General features: G+C 39.0%; 1 protein-coding gene across 1 annotated transcript; it reads right to left on the bottom strand.

The window, feature by feature from the left end:
* Positions 1–1,103: 1,103 nt before the first annotated feature.
* On the bottom strand, positions 1,104–13,182 carry dpt (dermatopontin). Its single transcript, XM_082190300.1, has 4 exons — positions 12,717–13,182; positions 2,476–2,601; positions 1,991–2,098; positions 1,104–1,806 (listed from the first exon to the last, which is right to left on the bottom strand). The coding sequence occupies exons 1-4, from the start codon at positions 13,004–13,006 to the stop codon at positions 1,740–1,742; spliced, it is 591 nt and encodes a 196-aa protein (XP_082046426.1). The 5' UTR covers positions 13,007–13,182; the 3' UTR covers positions 1,104–1,739.
* Between the last annotated feature and the right edge of the window lie 13,509 nt (positions 13,183–26,691).

Raw genomic sequence — 26,691 nt, 5'->3', positions numbered from 1 at the left:
TGTAATGGCAAACATTCCACAGGTGTGGGGGAGGGGCAGTCTTAAAAACATTTTTATAAATCATAAATTCAGATATTTATTCTTTGTAATGTGTGATAAGTATTGATATTAAAAGTTAATTGTTTGTAACTGATTGTGTTTTTGTTTTGTTTTTAAAGTGTGATTTTTGGGGAATTGTATTGAATCCAATTAAGGTCAGTTTGACCCACTCCAACAAGATTGTACCCAGAAATCAAAACTGTCTCGGGCACAGTCTCAATCCACAACACGCTTATCCAGCATATAATTGTCTCACTCATTAAGAAAGACACACCCAGGCCAAGCACAAACACACATCAGTGTTTCCCGCACCTCCTTTCAGCAGCGAGGGATCTTCAGCACCACAGTAAAAGACACATCATATTTGTTTTTAGTTGTAAATGTGAGTGTGCCATGTTTATTGGATGTGATACAATAGCGTACTGTGCCAAAATGGCAGTACATTTCTACTGAGTTGACCTTGCGGGCTCCACACAAATGAACAAATGATTCTTATGAGCTGGTGTTTTTTAGTGAATCAAAAACATAGCTTGACAAGAGTAGTCTAAATCCTGAACGAATGACTCTTATGAGTTGGTTCTTTTAATGAATAATTAAAAAGACAAATTGTCTGCTTGAATCCTTGACTGAACTGAATTAACATCTGACTCATTTAATGAACCGAACACTAATGTTATTCTTAGTGGTGTCTATATCGAACATTTTATACACATTACCATTCCAAAGAATGGGCTCAGTAAGATTTTTATTTTTTTTAAGTATGTTACGCTCACCAAAAATACAGATTTGATCTTTGGAACATTATATATACACAAATTCTGTAATTACTGCAGGAATTTCTCATACACTCTCATAGCTCAAAAAGAGGTATTAAGTAGGCTATTTATAAACACCTACAAGTACATCTGTGCACATTTGCACATATACAAAGAGATCCAATGTAATCTGGCCACATCCGCTGGATAACTTGTTCAAGCTAAGCAGAAAACAGATGTAGAAAGGATAAAGAGGTAAACAGCCGTCATGAGTGTTGCAAAATACAGGAGAAAAAAACAAGCAGACCATGGGAGAAACCTTTGCTTTATTATTTTTTTTTATTATTTTTTTAAAGAATTCAGAATGTTTTTTGGCTTCATCTGAGTGGTTGAGACCTTGATTTAAAAGTTTACCAAAATAGTCTTTTGAACTTCTTCAACAACCAAAAATAAATTGTTTATTATAAAATGTATTAATTAAAAATAAATTTAAATTGTCAGCAAAGGTATTTTTAGTGTGGTAATGTAATGTAAACTGTTACACTGCTATATTGTGTTGAGTGATACTCAAAGTGTTAAAACTAATGTTAACTTCATGCAGTTTTTATTACATGGTTGCATAACATAAATATATGTGCAACTTATTCATAAAACACAACAATATAAAAATGTTTTTGTTCCTTTTTGTTGGATATTTTATATTTTAAAATGATTACAAATTATGTGTAAACATAGAAATAACTGCAAAATGTGAGAAAATGTCAGTCCATGCTCACATACAGACAGAGTAAAACAATCATTTTCTAAACTGTTAAGCTAATAAAAAAAAAAGCAGAATGTCATATATGTTTTCTGTAAGTGCTATATGAAATGCTCTTATGGTGACGTTCATGTGCTCATTTAGCATAGATGTGTTTGATAAGGACATTAAGTGATGAATGCAGTCTAGAAGTTTTCAAACTGGCAATCAAAGTCTGTCATTCGGCACAAGATGTACTTCCACTGCCGATCCCTGCAAAGCATTGAAAAAAAAAACAGGGTCTTAGCTCCCACATAAGGAAAACTATTTTTAATGCATTAACAGCCAATAAGACAATGCATGCATCTGTTATAAAATGTTATATTATTTTGACATAAATGCATTACAGACAAAACCTCCAGCTCTAAGTGCAAAAGAAGATGAAGTGTTCACAAACCTCAGTACACCACTGAAAGTAGTTTGAGCCCCCCTTATGAAGTAGCCGTAACTGGGAATTACCATCTCTCCCTCTTCTCTGTGGTGCTCTGGAACATCAGACGTCTTCCTGTGCATAAACAATGAAAATGCAATTAAAAGGAAGGTTATTAATGATCTGAAAGATATTCTATTGTCCAGTTTTAATCTAATTACCAGAGGACACATAATATCTATTATAGAGAATAACCTGAGGTGTGTGTGTGTGTAGAGGTTTTTTAGTAACCATGATTTTGCCAAGTAAAGCATGTTCTGGATCAACATATTTTGTTGATCCTGGAACAATATTTCTGTCTGAAAATGTAGTCTTAATCCCAACCCCTAAACCTAACCATACCCATAACTTATCCCTAAAATCAGAGGGAAATGATAGGTGAATTGTATTTGGTTAAATCACATTAACCTAACTTGTATGATTAGATCACCATTTGGTGTTTCAAGACTCACCAGCAGGAATACGGGCATCTGCGGGCATATCGACAGCAGTAGAACTGCCATTCTCGATCCAGAACCGATTCAAAGTACTGACTTTGAATGCCAGCAACCAGCCCATTGTTAGTGCAAACTGAGGACCTGTAGACAGTACAAATATGGCTTTTATATAGAGCGAAGAGGCTGAACAATAGACATTTGTTATTTGTTAAATGAATATGAATCCTTCAAAACAAAGCTTTGGAATATTTGTGTATTCCGTGGATTGAAAGAAACTGTCTCACATGTGGCATGTGGTCTTGTGAGGTGTGCCTGCTTTTAGATATTGACCTTGTATTGTGTGCATCTTCCTGTTTATACCAAAGGGCTGACTAAAACAGCAAGAGCAACGTGTGCCTGACAAATATGCATGAAGTTATGTCCCTTTGTCTGGCTCCATTCGTTCCATTTTGACATTGCAGGGTTTTTAAATGAGAATCTTAAAATTAATCTTTAGAATTATCCACAGGTTCCGAATATCAGAATATCCGAATAGTTATTTGACTGCAGGCCGTGAAGATATTCGGGAAAAAAACCAGCACGACTGCAAGTGAGATATTGCTAGAGAACATCGGTTAAATAATTGGGAAGTTAATTGCAAGTAGCCTAACTTACATTTTAGACAAAATATTGCCAGTTATTTTGTCTGTTTTTGCTTTGCTAATGAAATTAATGAAAAATCCCATGTGATCAACACAGTAGTGGGTTTTTTTTCCCTCAATATGCATTGCATCAAATCGTTTGAATGAATGATTCAATGACTCATTCATAGAAACAATTCACTTGTTTCATTCCAGAAAGAATCAGCATTGCTGATCGAATCGGTTGAGTGATTGATTCAACAAGTCACTCATAAAGACAGGCTGTTTCTGAAATCGCCCACACACCCTTACGGCACTATTTGAAGGGTCAGCTAATTGTAGTGGTGCCCGAAACCACAGTGGACGTTATCGAGTGCACTCATTCGATCCCATAATGCACCGCTAAAACAAGTGTACATTTAAGAGCTAGAGAATACCCGTACTGCACTGTGACGGTCCCACCGAATGAAATCTCGCGTCTCGCCAGATCATGGCGCCGCTCAGCTGAATCACCCATCCATCCATTTTCCAAACCACTGGTCCAATGTGGGTACAGCGTAATATCAAACAGGTTTAAATTCCTTTTTATATTGATTATTAAATTGTTTAATTAAGGTTTAAACATGCGAATTTAAGATTAATATTTGTATTACTACTGGAGCTGCCAGTTTGCTAAGTTTCAAATGATTATTAAACAGCAAGCTCAAACTATGCAAAAGTGGGATTACTTACATACATACTGTTTTATACTATATTACCATAATACATACTACTCAAGAGAGTATGCGATTTCGGATGCAGCCCCAGTCTATCGGGGTCCGAAATCAGAACTCTTTGTAATACTCTCGTCTAATCTGATTCAAGGACCGGAACTAACCATTTTATAACTTTATGCATCACCCATCATATATTTTTTTTAAATTATATAACACTTGTAATTAAACTTCCACAGGTATGATAAACCTTGAGTATTGTTATTGAATAGCAAATTGAATAGAACATTTATGTTTGTTACAGTAGATGATTACCTGTCATGGCTAGTGAGCGAAAGGAGTTTTTACATGTCATTACAAGCAATTCTAAATTGATTTAACCAGTCAATAATTAGAAGACTTAAGTTGCTTTTCATTGAAGTTTGTTAACTCAGCAAATGTCACCCCTGAGGACACAGCGATATTTTAAGGTTTTCTGTAAATACAGGTTTGTAAATACTACTTGTTTGTGGCCCATACAAACTGTTGTCATCACAACAGGGACACAATCACGAGCTCTGCACTGCTTCCCAGCCACCAGCAGTGCCAGACTTTTGTCATAGCAACACTAACGCAATGGGCAACCATTCCACCAATAGGAAGTAGGCCAGAGCCTTCTCCCAGTAGAATTTCATCTATGCCGTAGTGCAAATCAGATGTGAAGAGGGAGACAGGAAAGAAGATACTCTTAAAGGACAGTCCGTGATTTAGAGGCACATATATATGTGTGTGTAAAATGTACTTCAAGTGGCAAGAAATTACCTTTTGGATTTGGGAAAATGCAAAATTGACATCTTTTTTAAAATATGTTTTGGGCAATATAAATATATTTATATTTTTTAAATTATAGCCAAAATATATATCGAGAAATAAAAGTAACTAAAGCTTATTGAAAGTAAAAGCATGTAAACATATTTTGTCTTTATTGCCAATATATTTTGGGCATGGCTAGCAGTCCAAAACTTGTGAAATTTATCTAAAGAGCATAAGACTGCATAATATGATTCCTTGATTGTAAATTCCCAGCATGCAGTGAGGCTGGCAGACAGTATTCCCTCACAAAAGGCTAGCAGTGAGCAGCAGACAGGGGGCTGAGGTCACTGGCACTGGCTCTAAGGAAATCTCACAAGGTGGGCAGTAGATCAGGGAAAACTATACTGATTCTAATTAACCCGCTGGAAAAAATTATCCCATTGCTTGTGGAGTAGGGAGAGAGAACTTGGAACACTGAATATTGGCACTGTTTCCCTCAGATGCCCTCAGAGACTGATCGCAGCAACCACACTTTATAACAAGCTGGAGAACTGGTAAAATAAGGTCACTTTTGTTATGTGAATCACATAGATTGTAAGTCACAGTAAGGGTCTTTCTAGTCATGACATGAAGTTACTGTGAAATTTAGGGTGTTACACCACACATCACATAAGAGCAAAATAGAGGAAGAAATAAGGCAACCATCTCACATCAAGACATTATGCTTATTGTATTAGAGGGGAAAACATGAGAGGGCTCTGAATCATTTTTCATGTTGGACTGTTCTGGGCAAACATTCACGTTCCTGTGGCCAACCAGAGTCTAGATGCAGGAAAGACTATTGCATTGTAAAACACGTGAGTCAGTTCTAGACAAAAAGATCTTTTCATAATACCTATTGTTCCAAAGCAGCGTGTCAAAGGTGTGTGACAAGGAAAGTAGCCAGTATAATGTTTAAACTAGTGCACAATATGCTTTTGCTTGTGTTTACCTTCTGTTTGAGCTTTATGTTTTTATATCAAGGCTGCAGCTATTAATTATCAAAATATCCATTCATAGAGTGTCCTGGCATTGCAGCACTGTGAGTACAGAATGAGCTTATTATTTCTGGAAAAGTTTAATCCTGAATGTGTTCAAAACAACAAAGATTATACTGTTCAGTACAGTTCAAGCAACAGGGTGAAATAATTGGTCAGTTCTCTTACGAGAGGTCTCTCGTACTGCGTAAGATATCTTACGCTAGGGGAAAATCCTTTTTCCACGAGATATTGAAGCCAAAAATTATCCTTAATTTTGTAATAATGCAAAACGCGTTGCGGCAGCATGCAGACATAGGCGAGGCAGCTCGCGCGCCTATTGGCTGCTCTGCGGCAACTGCAGCAGCCTATCGAGCGAGGCCTGGCGTGACGCCAGACCCAATCAGGGCACTTCGCGCCCGCTGCGTCACGTCCCGCCGAAATGGGCGTGGTCTAGGCCTATAAATACCGTTCGCAGGCAGCTATTATCTGATTTTTCATCCTTCAAGCGAAGCACACGCATCGCTGGAGCTGGAGAAGAAGCCGCGCCGTCTGAGAGAGAGCACCTTCAGCGGGACGAGTCACTGAAGTCGCTGGCCGCGCCGCCTTCCTGCCTTCCTGCTGCGCTTTCCGGCGCTCATATCCTTTCCATTACTCTGTACTCTGTTTGTGTGTGTGTGTCGCCGCGACACACATTCTAAAAGAGCTAGCGTCTTTTTCAAGATGCCTTCCTGCGGCTCGTGCAGAGCCACACTCAGCGACGGGGACCGCCACGTGGTTTGCGTTTCCTGCCTGGGTGAGGAACATGCAGTTCTCGCGCTCGCTGACGGCGGCTGCCCTCACTGCGAGCTGATGATTATGGCGACTCTGAGGACTCGCCTGGCCTTCTTCGCTGAGACTGCTCCCCCGCCCGCCGCGGTGTCGCGCCGTAAAAAGCGCCGTGCCCAGCGGGTCCCGGAACCTTCCCCCAGCCGCCAAAGCTCGCCGGTTCGCCCGCTTGCTTCCCCGGCTTCGTCAGCCTCTCTTCCTGACGGACAGCGGCCGCCGTCTGCCGCCGCTTCCGTCGACATCGCTGACGAGGAAGCCCTGCTGGGAGAGGATGATTCCTGCTCTATCCTGGCGTCAGGCAGTGAGGATTGGGCGGGCTCTGAGGATCCCGCGCCCCCTGCCCGCACATCGTCAGGCAAGAGAGCGTCCATCGAGACGGAGCTCATGCGAGTACTCGCACAGGCCGCGGCGAGCCTCGGCCTCGAGTGGTCTTCGCCCGAGCAGCCCGCTCACAACCGGCTGGATGGATTTTTCCTGCCTGGGGAGCGCGCTTCGCCTGCGTCCAGACCAGCGCCTTTCCTGGAACTTAGCGACTTCTATTCAGCTAGAGTGCGTCCTGCTGTTTCTTTGGCATTCTCCGCAGTTGACGATGCCAAGAACAAAGGATACCTTTCGCTGCCGCCGGTCGAAGAGGCGATAGCGGCCCACTTATGTCCGCCCTCCGCTGGACGGCGCGCTAAGTTGGCCCTACCCTCTAAAGCTTGCCGCACGACGTCAAGCCTGCTCCGCCGCGCTTTCTCCGCCGCCGGGCAAGCTGCGTCAGCGCTGCACACCATGGCTACGCTTCAGATCTTCCAGGCCGATCTCCTCCGTAAGCTGGATGAGGAAGGACCTGACGCGATCTGCGTGCCGGACTTAAGAAGTGCCACGGACCTCGCTCTCCGTGCTACTAAGTCTGCAGCGCAGGCCATTGGACGGAATATGGCCTCTCTCACTGTGACCGAGAGACATCTTTGGCTGACGCTCTCGGAAATGGCCGAGTACGAGCGCACCGCGTTTCTCGACGCCCCGATTTCCGCCACAGGCCTCTTTGGATCCTCCGTCAAGGATTTTGCCTTCACCCCGGTCACCCAGTCAGAAGATATCTTTCCTGGGCACAGAATTGGACTCGCTGTCCATGATAGCGCGACTATCACCGCAGCGCGCGGTAGACATTCAACGCACAGCGAACTCGTTTCGCTGCGGCGCGTCTGTCCCGCTCAAGAAATTTCAGAAGATGCTTGGTCTCATGGCCTCAGCATCATCAGTGCTCCAGCTGGGCCTGCTCCGCATGCGCCCGCTGCAGTTTTGGCTGAAAGCGCGAGTCCCACGCAGAGGTGGGCATCCGGTTCGCTTCGCCTCAGGGTCAATCAGAAGTGCGTCACAGCTCTGAAACCTTGGAGAGCGAACGACTGGTACCAATCAGGTGTAAGCCTGGGGACTTCCTCGAGGGTGAAAGTGGTGTCCACGGACGCGTCCACCTCGGGATGGGGAGCGCTGCTCGAGGGCAGAACGTTCTTCGGCCAGTGGTCGGAACGGGAAAAGCTCCTGCACATAAACTGCCTCGAAATGCTGGCAGTAGACAACGCGCTGACGCGTTTTTGTCCCCAAATAAAAGGACGCCACGTCCTGGTCCGTTCGGACAACATGTCTGTGGTGTCCTACATAAATCGCCAGGGCGGCCTCAGGTCCAGGAACCTGTAAAGGCTGGCAGAACGCCTCCTGGTATGGGCTCAGTGCAACCTGCGCTCGCTCAGAGCAGCGCACGTGCCAGGGCTCCTGAATATAGGACCAGACAGACTGTCCAGGAACAATGTTCCAGCAGGCGAATGGTCTCTACACCCACAGACAGTCCAACTGCTGTGGAAGAAATTCGGCAGAGCGGAAGTAGACCTGTTCGCGTCTCAAGAAAACGCTCACTGTCCGGAATTTTTCTCCAAGAGCAGGGACGCGCTGGCCCATGTGTGGCCCCGCCGCCCGCTCTATGCTTTTCCCCCCGTCTCTCTCCTGCCTCAGGTGATAGAGCGGATCAGGGAAGAAGGATGCTCAGTATTGCTGGTGGCACCGTTCTGGGAAAACCAACCTTGGTTCCCAGTCGTGATGCAGTTAGAAAGTACTGCCCCGTGGCCAGTACCAGTGAGGAGAGATCTCCTCTCACAGGCCCACGGCTCGATCTGGCATCCTCACCCGGAATTATGGTCCCTTCATGTCTGGGCCATCAACGGGTACATGTTGGACTCCCTAAAGGAGTATTAAACACGATCACGTCTACGAGACGACTCTACTCCTCGAAATGGTCAGTGTTTTCGGGCTGGTGCACAGCCCGTGGTGTGTCACCCACAGACTGTGGTGTGACGGAGGTGCTTTCCTTCCTACAAGAGCTGTTGGATAAGGGCAGGGCCCCCTCCACGCTCAAAGTTTATGTGGCGGCTATAGCAGCGTTCTCAGGAACAACGCTTGGTCAGTCTATAGGAAGGAACGATTTAGTCATCCGCTTCCTTAGAGGGGCTAAGAGACTAAATCCTCCCAGACCTCCCTCAGTCCCCGTATGGGACCTTTCTACGGTTCTGGAAGCCATGAAAGGTGCGCCATTTGAGCCTTTACAGTCAATTGATTTGAAACACCTGTCTTTCAAGACTGTGTTTCTGCTGGCTCTCGCTTCAGTGAAGCGTATAGGGGATCTACACGCGCTCTCTGTGAGCGCGGCGTGCATGGAGTTTGGGCCTAATGACTCAAAAGTTATACTCAAACCTAAGCACGGTTATGTTCCAAAATCCCTCAACACACCGTTTAGGGCGCAGGTTATCTCCCTGTCAGCCCTACCGGTCCCTGATGAGGAAAGAGACGCGAGCCTCCTTTGCCCAGTCAGGGCATTACGAGCTTATGTGTCTCGCTCGTCTGTTTTCAGACAGACGGAGCAGCTCTTTGTTTCATTTAGCGGACGTTCTAAGGGACTAGCCGCGTCGAAACAGAGCCTATCCAGATGGATAGTTGATGCTATAGCGCTGGCATACGCCTCCAAGGGCATGCAGTGCCCGTTGGGTGTCAGAGCGCACTCCACGAGAGGCATGGCCTCTTCGTGGGCCTGGTCAAGTGGGATTGCCTTGCAAGATATTTGTATGGCGGCAGGCTGGGCCTCCCCGTCTACATTTATAAGGTTCTATAACCTAGAGGTTCCCGCCCTGCAGGCCAGGCTGCTGTCGGTCTAAGTTTACCAGTATTATCTGACCTGATGCTATCAGCTCAGAATGCTGCGTCTACTGAGCACAGCTCAATGTTCGACAGTGAAAAGTAGCAGCACGAGATGTGCCTGGGCAAACTGTGTAAGACCCACATTCTCCCATCAGTTCAGGCCGTACCCCGCCCTGTCTGTATGATGAAATTAGCGTCTGAGCGACGCTGCCATATGTGGAAGAGTGCGGCTTCCCCCCTCCCTCTTCCCGGACTCCCTGTGAGTTCCCTGAGTGATTGTGCACTATATGTACCCCGGGTTTTCGCCCTTGGGTCTTTGGTGTCAGATCTCAGCACGCACAGCGTTTTGCATTGGGTCCCCTAGCGTAAGATATCTTACGCAGTACGAGAGACCTCTCGTAAGAGAACGTACTCGGTTACTAACGTAACCTCGGTTCTCTCTAGAAGAGGGAACGAGTACTGCGTATCTTGCCGTGCATGCACACGCTCTGGTTGCTTCGATGATGAAAAACCAGATAATAGCTGCCTGCGAGCGGTATTTATAGGCCTAGACCACACCCATTTCGGCGGGACGTGACGCAGCGGGCGCGAAGTGCCCTGATTGGGTCTGGCGTCACGCCAGGCCTCGCTCGATAGGCTGCTGCAGTTGCCGCAGAGCAGCCAATAGGCGCGCGAGCTGCCTCGCCTATGTCTGCATGCTGCCGCAACGCGTTTTGCATTATTACAAAATTAAGGATAATTTTTGGCTTCAATATCTCGCGGAAAAAGGATTTTCCCCTAGCGTAAGATATCTTACGCAGTACTCGTTCCCTCTTCTAGAGAGAATCGAGGTTACGTTAGTAACCGAGTACGATTTCACCCTGAGAAGTTATAGTGTCTCTGTGTGTAAACCTGGCAAAAACGAGATAATACTGCATCGAACATTTCGTTAAGTTGGTTTAGCTGTAATCGACAGTCAGAACTGCACGTACTAGAGACTGTGATGTTGTAATGTTTGTGATATCCTAAATATTATTTTGACATCAATGTGACAGAGCTGTAAAGCTTTAATGTCAAGCCCTGTTTATATGACAAGAACATCAAAATTACTGTTTATCATCACAATTACTTCTTATAATGACTGTGCTCTGTGCACTAAGTAATTTAGTCTAATTTCTCTATTTCAAGTGTTTGTGCTTCCTGGATGAAAGCTGGCTGACAGACACTTTGTTGTTTAGTTTATATTATCGAGTTAAATGACACTTCAACATTCTATTTCTCATTCATATTCCTTTGGAATGCTTTTGTGTGTGTCTGTATAGTTTATCTGAGAAATGTGTCAGTTCATTAGAGGAGAGGAAGAAATAATAACATGCCAGATCTAGATGAGTCCAAGATGTTCTGCTGTGATGGGAAAAAGAAACCCAAAGTACAACATTTAATACAACATAAAACACAACTTAAATTTGAAATGCCATAGTGATTTTCTAAATAAGATGTCGTAGTACTGAAGTGATTCACAAATGTGCATTCAAACATGTCTGAGGTATATTTGTGGCAGCTTGTTAAAGTTTCATTTTGGCAGTAAACAAGGCTCTTAAACTTAAGTGTTGCCATTATATCTCTTCTGTGGATTGTGGTTTTTTGAGACCAGCGGACCTGAGGCAAGGATTAAATGATACTTATGAAATCTGGATTGCCCCAAACATCTGCTTGTCTCTCTCCAGTCCTATTTAAGAAACTTTCATTGTTTCCTCCTTGACAAACAAATAATCATGATGTTGTCAAAGCAAGCACTCAACACTGAAAGCTAGCATTAGCTAGCGCTTCAGTAAACATTCACATCTGAGTCTAATCATACATGCAAGAGAGCTCTCTACTTTACTTAGTATAAACCAAGCATATACACAAACCAAAACTTTTTTAGGAGTCATCAGAAAAATATTTGCAACACAAGGAAAATCTGTGTAAATAACTGTCCAAAAGCTGATTTCTTATAAATCCATCTTTCATTCATTTATGTTTATTCCTTGGACACTTGAAACTGGACACTGTAAAAAAAAAGAAAAAAAAAAAGAAAAAAAGTCATCTATATTCTCTATAATGCTAAACGCACTGTTTAAAAATTATATTAAAGGGTTAGTTCACCCAAAAATATATATCAAATAATACTATATATATATATTTTTTATATATACCCAAATGTAACAGCGCAGCGCTTCTGGGTTGTACGTCAGAACGTAGGCTCACTATTGGCTGACGCTGGTCATGTGTGTGATGCGTGTGATGCTGGCCAATAGTGAGCTTACGTTCTGACGTACAACCCAGAAGCGCTGCGCTGTTACATAGGTGAACTCACTCGTATTCTCGTCGCTTGATAAACTTGTGGTTGAGCCACTGTAGTCACTTGGACTATTTTAAACATTGTCTTTACTAACTTTCTGGGCCGGCAAGTTTCAATAACACAGAAGCCTATGGAGGAGTGCGACAGCTCTCAGATTTCATCAAAAATATCTTAATTTGTGTTCCGAAGATGAACGAAAGTCTTACGGGGTTGGAACAACATGGCGGTGAGTACTGACAGAATTTTCATTTTTGGGTGAACTATCCCTTTATTTGATGTCATTTCATTGTCTTTTCTAAATGTTATAATACAAAACAACATATTTGAGATATCTGTGTGGCAGAATATCCAAAATTATTCTATCAAAAATGGTTACAATCAAAAACTAAAATAAACTGTTAAACTGATAAACTGTTCCTTATCTATTGTCTTTCATTCATTTATAAGTATTGACTGGGACACTTGAAACTGTGCAAAGCTCTAAAATAATCATTTTAATTAATAAATATGCATTTTTGCATTATTACAGTTTTTTTTTTTTTGACAAACATGCCAAAAATATTCTGTTTAGTTCCATCTACTGTATATTATCTATGTATATATGTAACACATTTTAAAAATGAAACTGACTGAAACATCAAGGTGTCATTTTCATCGTCTTTTCGTCTGCAGTGAATGTTATTAAAACATACTCACAAATGTGTTTTGTACAATAGCATTAAAAGGCATATACATAGAACTACATTGACCTGTGTTTGACAGGACACTGGCATCCACATACATACAGACATACCATTCCATCCCGGCTCTGTTGATATCGTCCCACCAGCATTCGCTAGGCTCTCCCCAGTTGTAGGGAGTTCTCTGGCACTCAAAGTTCCACAGGCGGTCCGAGCCTTCTTTCTCACTGAAGTAACTTTTGATTGCCACTAATGCCTCACCATGGGGACACTGAAAGTTGAAGCCCTGGCGCCAGGTATTCACCCAATCCTCACCGGTTTCATGCATGTAGCCCTGCTGAGAACTGACCGTGGAGAAAAGCATCAGCAGGCACAGAGCCTGCAGAACATGTGCTGAGCTCATCCTGAAGTGAAACTCTGTGGAACCTCTCAACGCTTCCTCCGTCTTAAAGGCTCTCTGGGATGTGCTGTCCAGATGTTCTGTGTCCGGATCCAGGGGTGATAATTTTCAAAATGAGCAGACAGTTATGGTCTTGAACTTTTTTTGTATGGTTAAGGAGGATGTTTCCAGCCTCCGCACAAACTCTGCCGTAGACCCTGAGCTGGATGTCTTAAAGAAAAATCCAACTTTATGGCCAAATGTTTGCCAAATGTTTGTGTAAACGGAAAGTTTTTTTTTTCCAATCTGTCATTCATTGTGTTAAACAGCGTGGTGGAATGAGGACCTTTTCCATGAAATTTGGACTAAGAAAATGATTCTTCTCAATGATATATACTGTAAAAATTAAATATGGATAGTTGTTAACTCAACTATTTCTAGCTGATCTGAATCTTTAAGAATTACTTCATTATAGACTATAACCAAATTTATTCCGATTCATGTATCATTTTAAATAATATCTTTGATCAGTTCTTTTAGGCATTACCGCATAAAGTACTTTTATGAAAAAAAAATTTTTTTAACAACATTTATTTCACGCTTACATAGGGTTAGAAACTGTAACTACAACTGTAACAATAGGGTTACAACAATAGGGTTACAGTTAGAAAATTGAATTAAGAATAAACTTCGCCCAACCATTTTCCAAACTGCTTGTCATAGGTTTGCAAGGATACTGAAGACTATCCCAGGGTCTTGGGCCATAGACAGGGAAATGCCCTGGACAGATGACCAGTACTTATATACATACTTATATACCCAGTTTTGGTTACACTTTATGTTAAGGTGTCTTAATAACAGCGTAATTATACATTTACTGTGTAATATCAATTAACAACCGAGAAGATTATATTGGGTTTAGTTCAGGTTTAGTTGCATCTATTTACATAGGCTATGTGTAACGTGTAACAAAGATACCGTTAAATAAAGTGTTTGGTAACACTTTATAATAACAGCACACTATTAATCATTAGTTAAGCATTAGTAAACAGTTAATTCATCATTTATAAAGCATTAATAGACATTAACAAGCAGTTTATAAATACAGCTATAAATGCTTTATTCTTGATTTATAAGCATATCTAAAATGTTTAATAATTGTATTTTCATACTTTATAAATGATCAATTTATCATTTCTAAATGAAGTATTGCATTATTTACAAACCAGTTATTTTGTAGTTTGCAGTGGTTCATAAGATCACTTAGAAAGTGTAAGTAAATGATTAATACATTTGAATGTATATTCCTACATCTTAAATATTTTTATGTTCTGTATTACTGTGTTGTGTTTGTTTCATTTTTCTGTTTAGAAGAAAACTGAGCCTTTAATTCTCCTTTGTAAATGCTTTACAAGGCATAAATAGTCCTCACTTTAGATGAGTGCTCACAAAAATAGTTAACTGACTACTAAATGCTTTATATCTACCTGAATTGACCATGAATTACAGTAAGAATACACGTTAATAAAGCATTTATTAACACACTAAGTAACTATTACTATATGTCTAAATACTAAGATGTATGAATGTACATTTAAAAAGTTCATTAATCATTTACTTACACTTTCTAATTTTCACTTTTTTATATGCACATTCTTATGAACCACTGACAACTCCTAAATAACTGATTTGTAAATAATGCAATACTACATTTAGAAATGATAAATTGATCATTAATAAAGTATGAAAATACTTATTAAAAACATTATAGATATACTTATAAATCAAGAATAAAGCATTTATTGCTGTATTTATAAACTGCTTATAAATGTCTATTAATGCTTTATAAATGATTAATTAACTGTTTACTAATGCTTAATAGCGTGCAGTTATTAAAAAAGTGTTACAAAGTGTTTTTAGAGCTCTTGAAGTCAATTTTATAGAGCTGTGCAATAATATAGTTTACAATTTGCATCGAAATTAACAATCATGCAGCAGACATTTACTATGTAGAATAGGATTGCTTTATGTGAGTGTATGTATTGTATGTATGTAGTTGTAGTTGTACTACACTGTAAAAAAAATTACATCCCCAAGTCAAAAGTTTCTAGTGACTGATAACATCTAAATTTTTCAATTAGTCTGACGTATTATTTCTCATTGAGCCAATGTTAACAGACTATTGCAACAAGAATTGCACTTGGGCCAATTAAAAAATTTAGATGTGACCAGTCACTAGAAAATTTTGACTTGGAGAGGTTAGAAATTTTTTTCAGTGTATATATCCATTAAAAAATATTGCTGAGTAATAATATAGATTAGATTTTGCGATGATATAATCGATCAAGAAAGTTGGGTAAAGTAGAGGACCGACAGGAACCATATATTCAACATGACTTATAAAGTTGTTTATAGACATGATTTAATTCAAATCTCTGATTTTAACCTAAAAACATTAAGTAGCACAAACAAAACTAGATTTAAAGATTATATCAGGCCTTAAAGTATAAGTAAGAATTGCAGGTTATAGTTTTTAGGATATCTAGCAAAACACACAAAGTATGCTATAACCCTTCAGAATGGGGAAAACTGGTAGTGACCTCTACCTCACAAGTTACTCAAGGTCACTAATATCAGTCAGAGGAGTATTGTGTTAATGTGCCTGTAATGTTTACAGTCTTTTTTCAGCTCAGTCGACTGCAGAGCACTTTTTATTGCAGTTTTATTCCAGTTCATCCTCTCCTTATTTTAAAATCCAACATAATGCTGTAAGTAATATTTAGTAACAATAAAAACAGATTATTTAGTATGTCAGGCCACATCAGATGCTGTAAGCCTTTGATCCCCTAAAACTTTATCTCAGAGATAAGTCTTAAGCACAATCTTGTAAAACACAAACATTTATCTCTGGAGCTCAGATAACAATCAGTGTTTAGGGCTTCTGCAGAGTTTTTTAAGTTATCATAGTGTTCTGTTTAAACATTAACTTGTCTTATCAATGATTGGGTGCAAAGCAAACTTTGTACTAGCATAGCGACTAACAGAGCTACAAAGCCATAATGCGGCTGGTTGGATTGTTGAACATCTGAAGACCTAAGCCAAAGTCAAAGTCGATATATTTACATTGTACAGGAGGAAACTACATGACGGTTTTTTTCACATAAACCACTGTGCAAACATGTAACACTACACCTAAAGCAGAAATGTAACATAAAACAGTCCAGGCATGTGGCACTAGTTATTACAACAAATATTGACAGTGTTAACACTGTTGCAATATTGCATATCAGAACATAATGCATAATAGAATTGGGATATGGTGCAGAGAATCAAATATTACATTATATTATATTATATTATATTATATTATATTATATTATATTATATTATATTATATTATATTATATTATATTATTATATGTGCTTTGAGTGTAATTTCTTTGTTTAGTCCCTTGATATACTGTACAGTATAGGTACATTTGGTTTGAAAAAATATGTTCTATATAGTTTGAATGTGTGTATGAATGAAAATCAAACGTATCTGCCATGTTGTCACTCATGTGAACTATGGCATCAGTTGGGTCATCAGTGAAGCACTGCCATTCACAAATCCTCTCCCATGGCCTCATGGGATAGTAAAGTGTCCAGTGGATGCACACTTCAGAATCTCGATGGAAGTTGAAGGTCAGTTTTAGCAGGTCATCCATTCAGTTCTCCAAGTGTTGTTATTTTTGTATTAATAAAAGTACTTCTTACGGTTAGACCCTCTACTCTCCCTGTGTGAATCAAGCTGTGACAATTATATTAAACAAAAGACCAATAATGACAGTTTAGATTTTAATTTTAGTCTTGACTTTCAGTATATGCAGCAGAATTTACGTAGGCCCTTGTAATTTGCACTTCTATATCATCCATTCACTGATGTTTCCAGTGACAGAAGATGTAAACTCCCCTCACAAGTAACAGTCACATAAAATATTAAAATAAGTCTTATAAGCCTGAAAATCATAACTGTAAAGGAATTTTATGTCACTATCATAAATATGCCCAAACATTTGCAGATATCAGCTAAAGAACGATTTGAGTAAAGAGAACATAATAAATGACTTCTGGTCTGTAGCCTAATGTGGCTCAGTGGTAGAGCATAAGGAAATGAGTTCAAGCCTGGCAACTATCCCACTGAGTCCCACTGCTCCAGTAGCTCTGCCACTGATGTAGAATATATTTCAAGTAGCAAATAATGAGATATACATTACAAGTGCTGTGTATTAGGCCTTTCACCAAAACTGCAAACAAATCATAAATAGCTCCTAATTCTCTGAAACAAGAGTATCAGGCTAGTTCCTGTATTAATGCACAGAATAAAAGTATCCCCAAATGTAAATTATATTATAATTCATATCTTTACTTGCGAAAAACAACATTTTACTGTAAAATGACATTTAATGTTCTGTTTTTATTTAAATTACAAAAACTGTTGACAGTGAGAAATGTGGAGACATCTGGATGCAAAAACATTAATATTAATTAGTATTTCTCCACATTTTGGTCTGCATTTCGCTTCAAATCTGTGTTACAGAGATTAATTCTGTCTGTCCTCATCTGGCACAGTGACTTTGATCTGTCTGGAGAAGCGCCACTCTCAAAGTGTACAAAAATAAATAACTGCACATGTTCAGAAATAGTGTGTGAGTCACTTCTTGAGTTTCATATCAGTTTAAATGGAGCAGATCACAGAGATGTGTATTTTTAGATGGATCATTCCATTAAAAGCACCTTTATTTAGGACAGTGGGATTCAAATGTGTGCATTCATTCACTCATTCATTCTCTCCTGTTCTTTTATCCTGTAGTTTTACTGGGCACCAGTAAGTAACGTTTAATTTATAGAAGCTCAAGGCACAAATAAAAAACCACACCACACAGAATCCAAACTCAACAATGCCATTTCCCCTGTTATAGTAAAGGAAGCCATAGTTCACCTCTGCTTTGGACATCACTGAAGCAACATGGCTATGTACTAGACTTCCTTATAGTTTATATGGGCACAAAATGTTTTGTGTCAGAAAGCAAATGTGTTTGAGAACTGTACATCTGTAGACAAGAGGAAATGATCTAATTTAAACTATTGCAGCACAGAAATTTTGCATAAAATATAGTTTATAGCTGATCAGTCTATGCACAAGTGTCATGTAGTGTGTCGTCGAGAGGCCTGAGAGAAGCTTAGGAAGGCTCAGTACAATGGAGTGGTTTTCAAAGCATTTCATAATGTGCAGTCCACAAAGTAAAAAAAGAAAAAAACCCTTAATGCAACAGATACTGGTGCTAAAAACAAAAGAAAAAATGCTGCGAGCAGCAAAACTGGCACTAAACAATGCCTATATAGTGGCAGGGTTATTGCATTTAATTTGAGCATACTTTGCATAAGTGTTTTGCTAGATAACCTAAAAACTATAACCTGCCACTATAGTGGCACATCCACAAAATATCAGTATGTCTCACCTCAGACAGGTTCAAACATTTGCACAGTTACATTTGCATCCTCCCAAACATGCTCAGACAATGGCTTAAATATACAGGTTTCCCGCCAAACACTAGTGGGACGAACCATTGTCACGGGGTGAAACCTTTCCCCGTGACGCTCATCACTCAATTCCACAGCAAAACATTGGCTCCTGAATAATCAAGAACTCATTTCTGACATGCAATAATCATAATACAAACATGCATAACATACAAACACAAATTCAAACATTTAACACCTCATAGCACTCATGTCTCTTTCCCTCTTAACAAAATGGTACTTTCTGGCTAGCACTAGGCTGGCACTCTAGTGATGATGTCATTAACCTAGTTCATCATCACAAGAAGTATGTACAAACTTTCAAAAAATTTTATTTCTCCAATGTTTTATAATGGTAATGGAGAATGACTGATCACTCATTTTGCAAAGCTGCATTTTTTCTTTTACAGTGGATTAATGGGTCAGCGTACTGTCTAGAGTTTGGCAGAGGTGCAGAAAAGGTCCTGAATGGAACGCTAACGTAAAAAAAATTGTTAATGGCCAAAAGATTTAGTTCCCCTAATCACCTTCACAACTGAGCCATCTCATTTACAAACCATAACACCAAAAGCTGCTCTACAATTGTGGAGATTTGAGTGAACAATAAGAGATGAATAAGGAAAGACAAGGTGATAACGGTTATGATTTTGCACCAGTGGGAATGTAAGGTGTCAAGAGTTTAAACGTTTGGGTCAAATATGGACAAACCCAACCATTGGGTTTAAAATTTTTATTCAAACATTTAATTTTCCAGTTGTGTTTGTCAATATTTGACCCTTATTTTTAGACTGTTTTTGATTTGTTTTTAGAGTGTTCATTAAAACAGTTTTAAAGCTTCCTTTTCAATGTTTTGCATCTGTGATTCATTTATTGTGCCTTCATGATGAAATTGTGTGTCCTGTTCTTGCAAGCATAGAAACAGAGAAATAAGGAAATGTGCAAACAAAAACACATGGACACATGCTATTTCATTCATTTGTTTTCTTTTTAAAGGGGTGGTTGAATATGATTTCACTTTTCTAACTTTAGTTAGTGTGTAATGTTGCTGTTTGAGCATAAACAACATCTGCAAAGTTACGACGATCAAAGTTCAAAGCAAAGGGAGATATTTTCTTTTAAAGAAATTGCTTTTAAGGACTACAACAAACGGCTGGTAGGGACTACACAAGATTCCTCTCGGGTGAGTGACATCACTAACCCTAAAATGTACATAAACCCGCCCCTGGCAACGCGATTTATAGACAGAATATGCTAATCAATGACTAGAAGATAACTACACATAAGCTACATAAATTCACCAACTAACCATTCAGAAATGTTGTCTACATGTTGTCACTTCTTCTTGAGTCTCTCTATCTTTCTGACTCTGATTTGAACATAAAAGGCTAAAAGTTTTTTAAATGTTCAGTACATGTCTGTGTGAGGTAAAAGGACACAAGCTGTTGAAGCTCGGCCCTCTGTGCTGGGAGCAGCAGCTCATTTGCATTTAAAGGAACAGACACAAAAACAGTGCGTTTTTGCTCAACCTCAAAAAGTGACAATTTTAACATGCTACATAAAAATATCTGTGGGGTATTTTGAGCTAAAACTTGAAATACACACTCTGGGGACATCATAGACTTATTTTACATCTTGTGAAAAGGGCATTATATATTTACTCACAGCAAAGCTGCACATCACTCAAGAGATGCATTTACATCCCTGCAAATCATAATCTCCACCACAACAAAACTGAATCCTTATTTCTCTTTTCAATGATTGTCATGTGTCCCTCAAAACGTCTGCTACTGACAAGCATTTGAAACCTGAACAATTAAATATCGTTGCAAATAAGGTACAACATGTGGCTGTGGAAACCCGTTTTGCACGAGTGAGTGCGTGTTTGTGGTTATGATACATTACGCTGTCTCTTCAGTGCACGCTTTCAGGAAGAGAAAAACGGCGGTTTCTCCCTCTTGTGTGGCTTTATCTACGCAACCATCACCACCCCTTTGACCCAAATAGTACATACCAGCACTACTTATGCTTGCCTAGTTCCATCTTGTTTTGTATATGCTTATACATAGTACGATTTAAGAAAAAAGAAGAAAATAAATGAAAACTTTAAATTGATCAAAAGTGACAGTAAAGACGTTTACATCATTACAGTTTTCAACATTGATGATAAAACACCAATGCATTATATTAGAATGGATTCTGAAGGATCATGTGACACTGAAGACTAGAGTAATGATGCTGAAAAAAATCAGCTTTTCCATTGCAGGAATAAACTGCATTTTAAAATATATTACGATAAAAAAAACAACAGTTATTTTAAATTGTAATATTTTTTCACAATATTACTGTTTTTAATGTCTCTTTTAAATGCCTTGTGGTGAGCATAAGATACTTCTTTCAAAACTCAACAGGGCTTTTTACTGACAGCGGCATCATCCACTCATCACATAACTGATGCTCCCATGATCCAGCTTCATACATCATTAAATGTTAGCTATTTCTGCTACATCATGCCAATTTGCTTAAGCGCAGAGCTTTTCTGATAGCTTCATCATAGAAAGAGTGGCTGACTTCATGAATATTATACTGTAAATAATCTGATATCTGCCAGGTTTGCAACAGTCACATTTAAATGTTTTGTTAACTTCATAGTCTTGTGTTTATGAATACTCAACTCCATTACATAATACAGGAAATGACTCTAGTGTCATGTGAGATAATGTCATGTAACTGAGTAGCATGTCACGTAAGGAAATTTTTCAGAAATGAATGTATATCTTTCATGTGATGTAGATGTTTTTGTAATGCCTAGAATATTTACTAAATCATATTTAATATTTATAATATAATCTATCAAATAACAATTAAATCTCAAGGTACATAAAATTCACTGTAAAGAATTTAGTGTGTGTAAGTACCAGACAAATAATGCAGTGCAGTTTAATGGAGCAAGGGCTTGTTTTTCTTCTAGATCTGTTTTGATTAAGAGAGATTAACTGATGTATTAAAATAAAAGAGTTAAAAGGCCACCATGCATTAAAGGGTTCTCAAAAAAAAAAAAGAACAAAAAAAAAGAGGCACTTGCCTGACTCAGGGCACCCACCTCATTAGAGCAATGGATCACGGTTTCTTGGAAGAAGTGTCGAGAGCCTTTGTGAAGGCGGAGGGCATTTTACTGTAAGCTGCCTTGACAGGGGAATAATGGGAGAGAAGAGCATGATGGGTTAGAAACTAATCACGCCTCAGAAGACTTTTAGAAGGCTCTCGCCATTTCTCTCTGTCTCGCCCTAAACCTTCTTTCATTAAAACCAAAACTATTTGCACACTAAGGAGTCATCGACCTCAAGATGCAGCTGACAGCACCTCTTGAAGACATCTTACCGCTCAAAAACCTCAAACCAAAGGCCCTCACTATAGAAAACATGAATATTGCTGGTTCTGTGATGAATTGCTTTTTTAAAGTTCCTCATTTGTAAGTCACATGGGGAAAATATCTGCTAATGAATACATGTAAATGTTCCTATCATTCCTATCCACATGAAGTCACAGGCAACTATTGTGAATCAGGAGCCCTGATATCAGCTTATTTTGACTTTCAGTGCAGTACTTCTACTCCTGGTCTTTTTATATGGACATTACAGGGGCACCCAGTCATCCGTATTAATGTTGTTCTGACAGATATGTCATCTTGGTGTGGATACAGCATCATTCAAAATGGAAATGCACTATAGTCAATCCATGATTATTTTATTTTTGTGTATGGTGCTGAATTCGGAATAGCATACTAATCTAATTATTTTTGCAATCATGGTAGAATTCTACCAGTGAAAGTGTCTGATAATAGGGGTCTTATAAAATGAGTAGTATTCGACTGGTCATGTGACCCCACATGCAGCGATGCAATCCAGCTTTTACTACAACAGCTTCTAGGCCTCTGATATGACTGGATGCCATCTAATGTAAGCCTACATCATTTTAAATACACTACATCCACTACCATTTGGGGTTTGTACGATTTAAAAAATATATATAATTAACAGTTAACTACTATTTTATTCAGCAAGGACACAATAAATTGTTTAGAAGTGTCAGTAAAGACATTTATGATGTAACAATATTTTTTAAATCAAATAAATGCTGTTCTTTTGAACTCTCAAAAATCAAAGAATTTGCAAAAAAAAGTGCTTTCTACAAGTGCTTTCAACATTAATAATTATAAGCAATGTTTCTTAAGCTCCAAATCAGCATATTAGAATGATTTCTGAAAGATCATGTGACACTGGAGACTGGAGTAATGACTGATGAAAATTCAGCTTTGCATCACAGTAATATATTATATTTTAAATTTAAAATAGAAATATTTCATTCACTCTTCTCCATTGATTACTATGACCTTGTGACATCCTCTGTCTCACTGACCTTTAGTGAGCACATAACCACTAGGGTTCTCACATGGCTTGGTGAATAGAGAGCTTCATTAAAACAGCCACCACTCAAGGGGCGGAGCCTAAGTGTTCTCCACCTATCGGTGGCTTTCACCGCAGAGGGGTGTGGGTTATCTTCATGTCAAGACCAATCGTAATACTTGCTCTTTTGAAAGCACAATATTGACTTTTGTTTCTCTCACATGTCACTGTGGAGCAGCCTACGAGCCTGTAAAGTTAAGTGAGCCTATCTGCCATAGCAGAGGATTTTTTGTTTAAGCTCCAGTGATGTCTGTGTTCTGTTTACTAATACGAAAGGTTGATGCACCCTTGATTAAGTTAGCGTTGAATGAATTACTCTTTTCACTGACACAAAGGTCATCAGATGGTGGATGATCTTTGAGAGACAAGGAGTGCTTATATGCTTCTCATTGCACTTATTTAATTATTCTCTGATGGATGGATAACGACAAAAAACTGATTATTAAACTGGCAACAGTATTGCCTATGCCTTTACTGAATATACTTGGCACAATGTATTTACATAGCAGGGGGGTAATCACATCAGCATCAACTGCAAACTCACAAATGCACACAATAATTAAATATAAGTCATGGTAAATCAGCCCATACAGTAAATAGCGTGCCATTTTTTTTGGAGCAGGAGGGTTATTGATTTTGTTGTCAGTCTGGCCCACACTTCCCTCGGGCTGTGTCCCGCACTGTGTTGGCTGTCTCTTCATCGCTTCCTAGATAGCTCCTCTAATCGTGTGTGGGGAGATGAGTTCAGGCCCCCCCGCTGACCTGCTGGCTCCAGGACGACCTGACAGAAACATGAGGCGGGAGAGAAGAATAAACCTACGTGACGGAAACTACATCTTAGTAGCATCTAACAGCTTCCTGCTATGCTCAGCTTGCACAACATCTAGTTGTGTTGTTATAGCACCAGTGAGAATACTGATATACACTGCCGTTCAAAAGTTTTGGAACGGCAAGATTTTTTTATGTTTTTAAAATAAGTTTCTTCTGCTCACTAAGGCTGCATTTATTTGATTCAAAACACCCAAAAAATTTTAATAAAATAAAAATGTAATATTGTTAAATATTTACATGATCCTTCAGAAATCATTGTAATATGCGGATTTGATGCTCAAAAAAACATTCATTATTATTATCAATGTTGAAAACAGTTGTGTACAATTTTTTTTCCAGGATTCTTTGATGAATAGAAAGTTCAAAAGAACAGCTTTTATTTGAAATAGAATCTTTTGTAACATTACCGTATAAATGTCTTCACTGTAACTTTTGATCAATTTACATCAATGATGAATAAAAGTATTGATTTCTTTTATTTCTTCCCCCCCAAAAAATAAAATACAAATTCTTACAAATTCTTATTTAATGTTACAAAAGCTTTCTATTTCAGATAAATGCTGTTCTTTTGAACTTTCTGTTCATCAAACAATCCTGAAATAAAAATGTAAATACCTGTTTTCAACATTGATAATAATGAAAAATGTTTCTTGAACATCAAATCATCCTATTAGAATTATTTCTGAAGACTGGAGTAGCGATGCTAAAAATTTCAGCTTTGATCACAATAAATTACACTTGACTATTTATTCACATAGAAAACAGCTGTTTTAAATTGTAATACTATTTCACAATATTACTTTTTTTTTCTTTTTTTTTTTTTTTTTAATCAAATAAATGCAGCCTTGGCGAGCAGAAGAGACTTCTTTTAAAAACATAAAAAATCTTACCGATCCAAAACTTTTGACTGTAGTGTACATATATTTTACGTAGTGGGGTCCAAATATCTGAGATCACTAATGAAAATGCTTTCATCTTCTTTTCTTCTTCTCTCCCCACACCTGTTGTTTCTCATTATAAAGGCCATGACTACAGGGCTGTACTCATACCGTGTCCTACTGGCTGCAGGTAAAACACACAGCAATAAATAATGCAGATAAATAAATGCGGCTCTTTTGAACTTTCTGTTCATCAAAGAATCCTGAGGGGGAAAAATGCATAAAATTAGAAAAGTGAAATCATTATCAACCACCCCTTTAATATATCAATATAAATAACTGTGAATAATTTGTTTTTTTAAAGTTAGCTTTTAACCATGTTCTGTTGCTTATCATATGTTGAGAAAATACCCTCAGTGTTTTATGGACACAAATATTTTTCAGCTCACTTGGATGAACCCTACTCATCCGTGAAGCAAGAAGTAGCCTAAACACTACAGGTGTGTAACTGTTTACACTGAGAGGATAAATGTGGTCATTTTATTATTCTTAGTCATTAAAATGTTCCACTTTCCAGCCAGAGGTTGCATTCCAGAGCAAAGGCTCTATGTAAATATGACACAGAGGTGACATGAGAAGTCTACAGCTCCACCAAAATCATGATGCAATGTTTTACCCAAAGAAATATTTCAAAAGTACATATAAAAAGTATACTAAATTCAGAAGTTTTTGAGTGTTGTTGAGACAGTAATTAACCAATTATGCACTATAGGCACAAATGAATACCTCTATCATTTCATTTAGTAACATTACAATGTTCTGTCACCCTCTCTTTTGTCATTTAGTGTAGCTCTTATACATCTACACTGAATTTTGACACTACTGTAACTGCAGCGCACACCGCTGTCAGCTGAGGTTGAGAGATATCCATCCCATGGCACATTAGAGGCCAGGGGGGAAAACCCTTATCACCATCCATACTCTCTACTGGCAATGTGAGCCAGTGTCATTAAGATAAACACAAAAGAGGCCACAAACTTCATGCTTTCTAAAACGTCTAGAGCTCCAGGCAGTCTTTGAAACTATCAGGCTAGATTTATTTAATTGGATCACAACTGTGTTCCACACAGATCAAGAAAACACTGCTGATACTCGACGATGCACTGGCTGGGAGGGAAAGCCAGGGCACCGAAAAAAGCCACCACTAAGAATAGTTCAGGCATCAAAGGGCTCAACACACTATCTACACTTCAGCTTGTCAGCTAAAGAGTTGTTTTGAAGCTGAAAGTAATGGCAGAGTTTACTTAGTGTCAAAGGGAGGGGGAACAGACGAGTGTGTTCAAGAAGATGCCATCTTTCCGTGCCGTTGCACAGGTATGGCATTGTTGATGAACTGGGATCTGGCAGTTCATGCACTTGCCACATTCAATCAGCAAACCTATACTGGAATGCAGAACATCCCAGAGGACTTGCCAATAGCCTGATCTATGTAAATACTAAGCCCTTGCCTTCTCAGCAGGACTTCAGAAATGTGTTGATGTTTATGTCACGGAAATTATCTTCTCACGTTGTTTACCCATGTCATTCCAAACCATTGCAAGAAATATGTTTTTTTCTTCTTCTGCAGAACACAGAAAAGTGTGTGTGTGTGTGTGTGTGTGTGTGTGTGTGTGTGTGTGTGTGTGTGTGTGTGTGTGTGTGTGTGTGTGTGTTTTGGGTCAACAAAATGAAAGTCAATGGCGTCCAGTGTTATTTTGGACCCAACTGACTTTCATTGTACAGAAAACAAGTCGTAACATTCTTCAAATATCTTCTTTTTTTGTTACGCAGAAGAAAAAAAATGCATAAAATGTATGTTGACTGATTCGTTTTTTTGTGAACTATCCCTTTAAAATTACAAATATATGTTTGTATAAGCGTAAGGATTTTAGGCCCCACTTTATATTAAGTGTCTTTAACTATGTAGTAACATTTG

Source organism: Leuciscus leuciscus (assembly GCF_965113295.1).
Source record: "Leuciscus leuciscus genome assembly, chromosome: 14".
NCBI classification, from domain to species: Eukaryota; Metazoa; Chordata; class Actinopteri; order Cypriniformes; family Leuciscidae; genus Leuciscus; species Leuciscus leuciscus.
The sequence above is the reverse complement of the archived record's forward strand: the minus strand, read 5'-3'. Positions and strand labels throughout refer to the sequence as shown.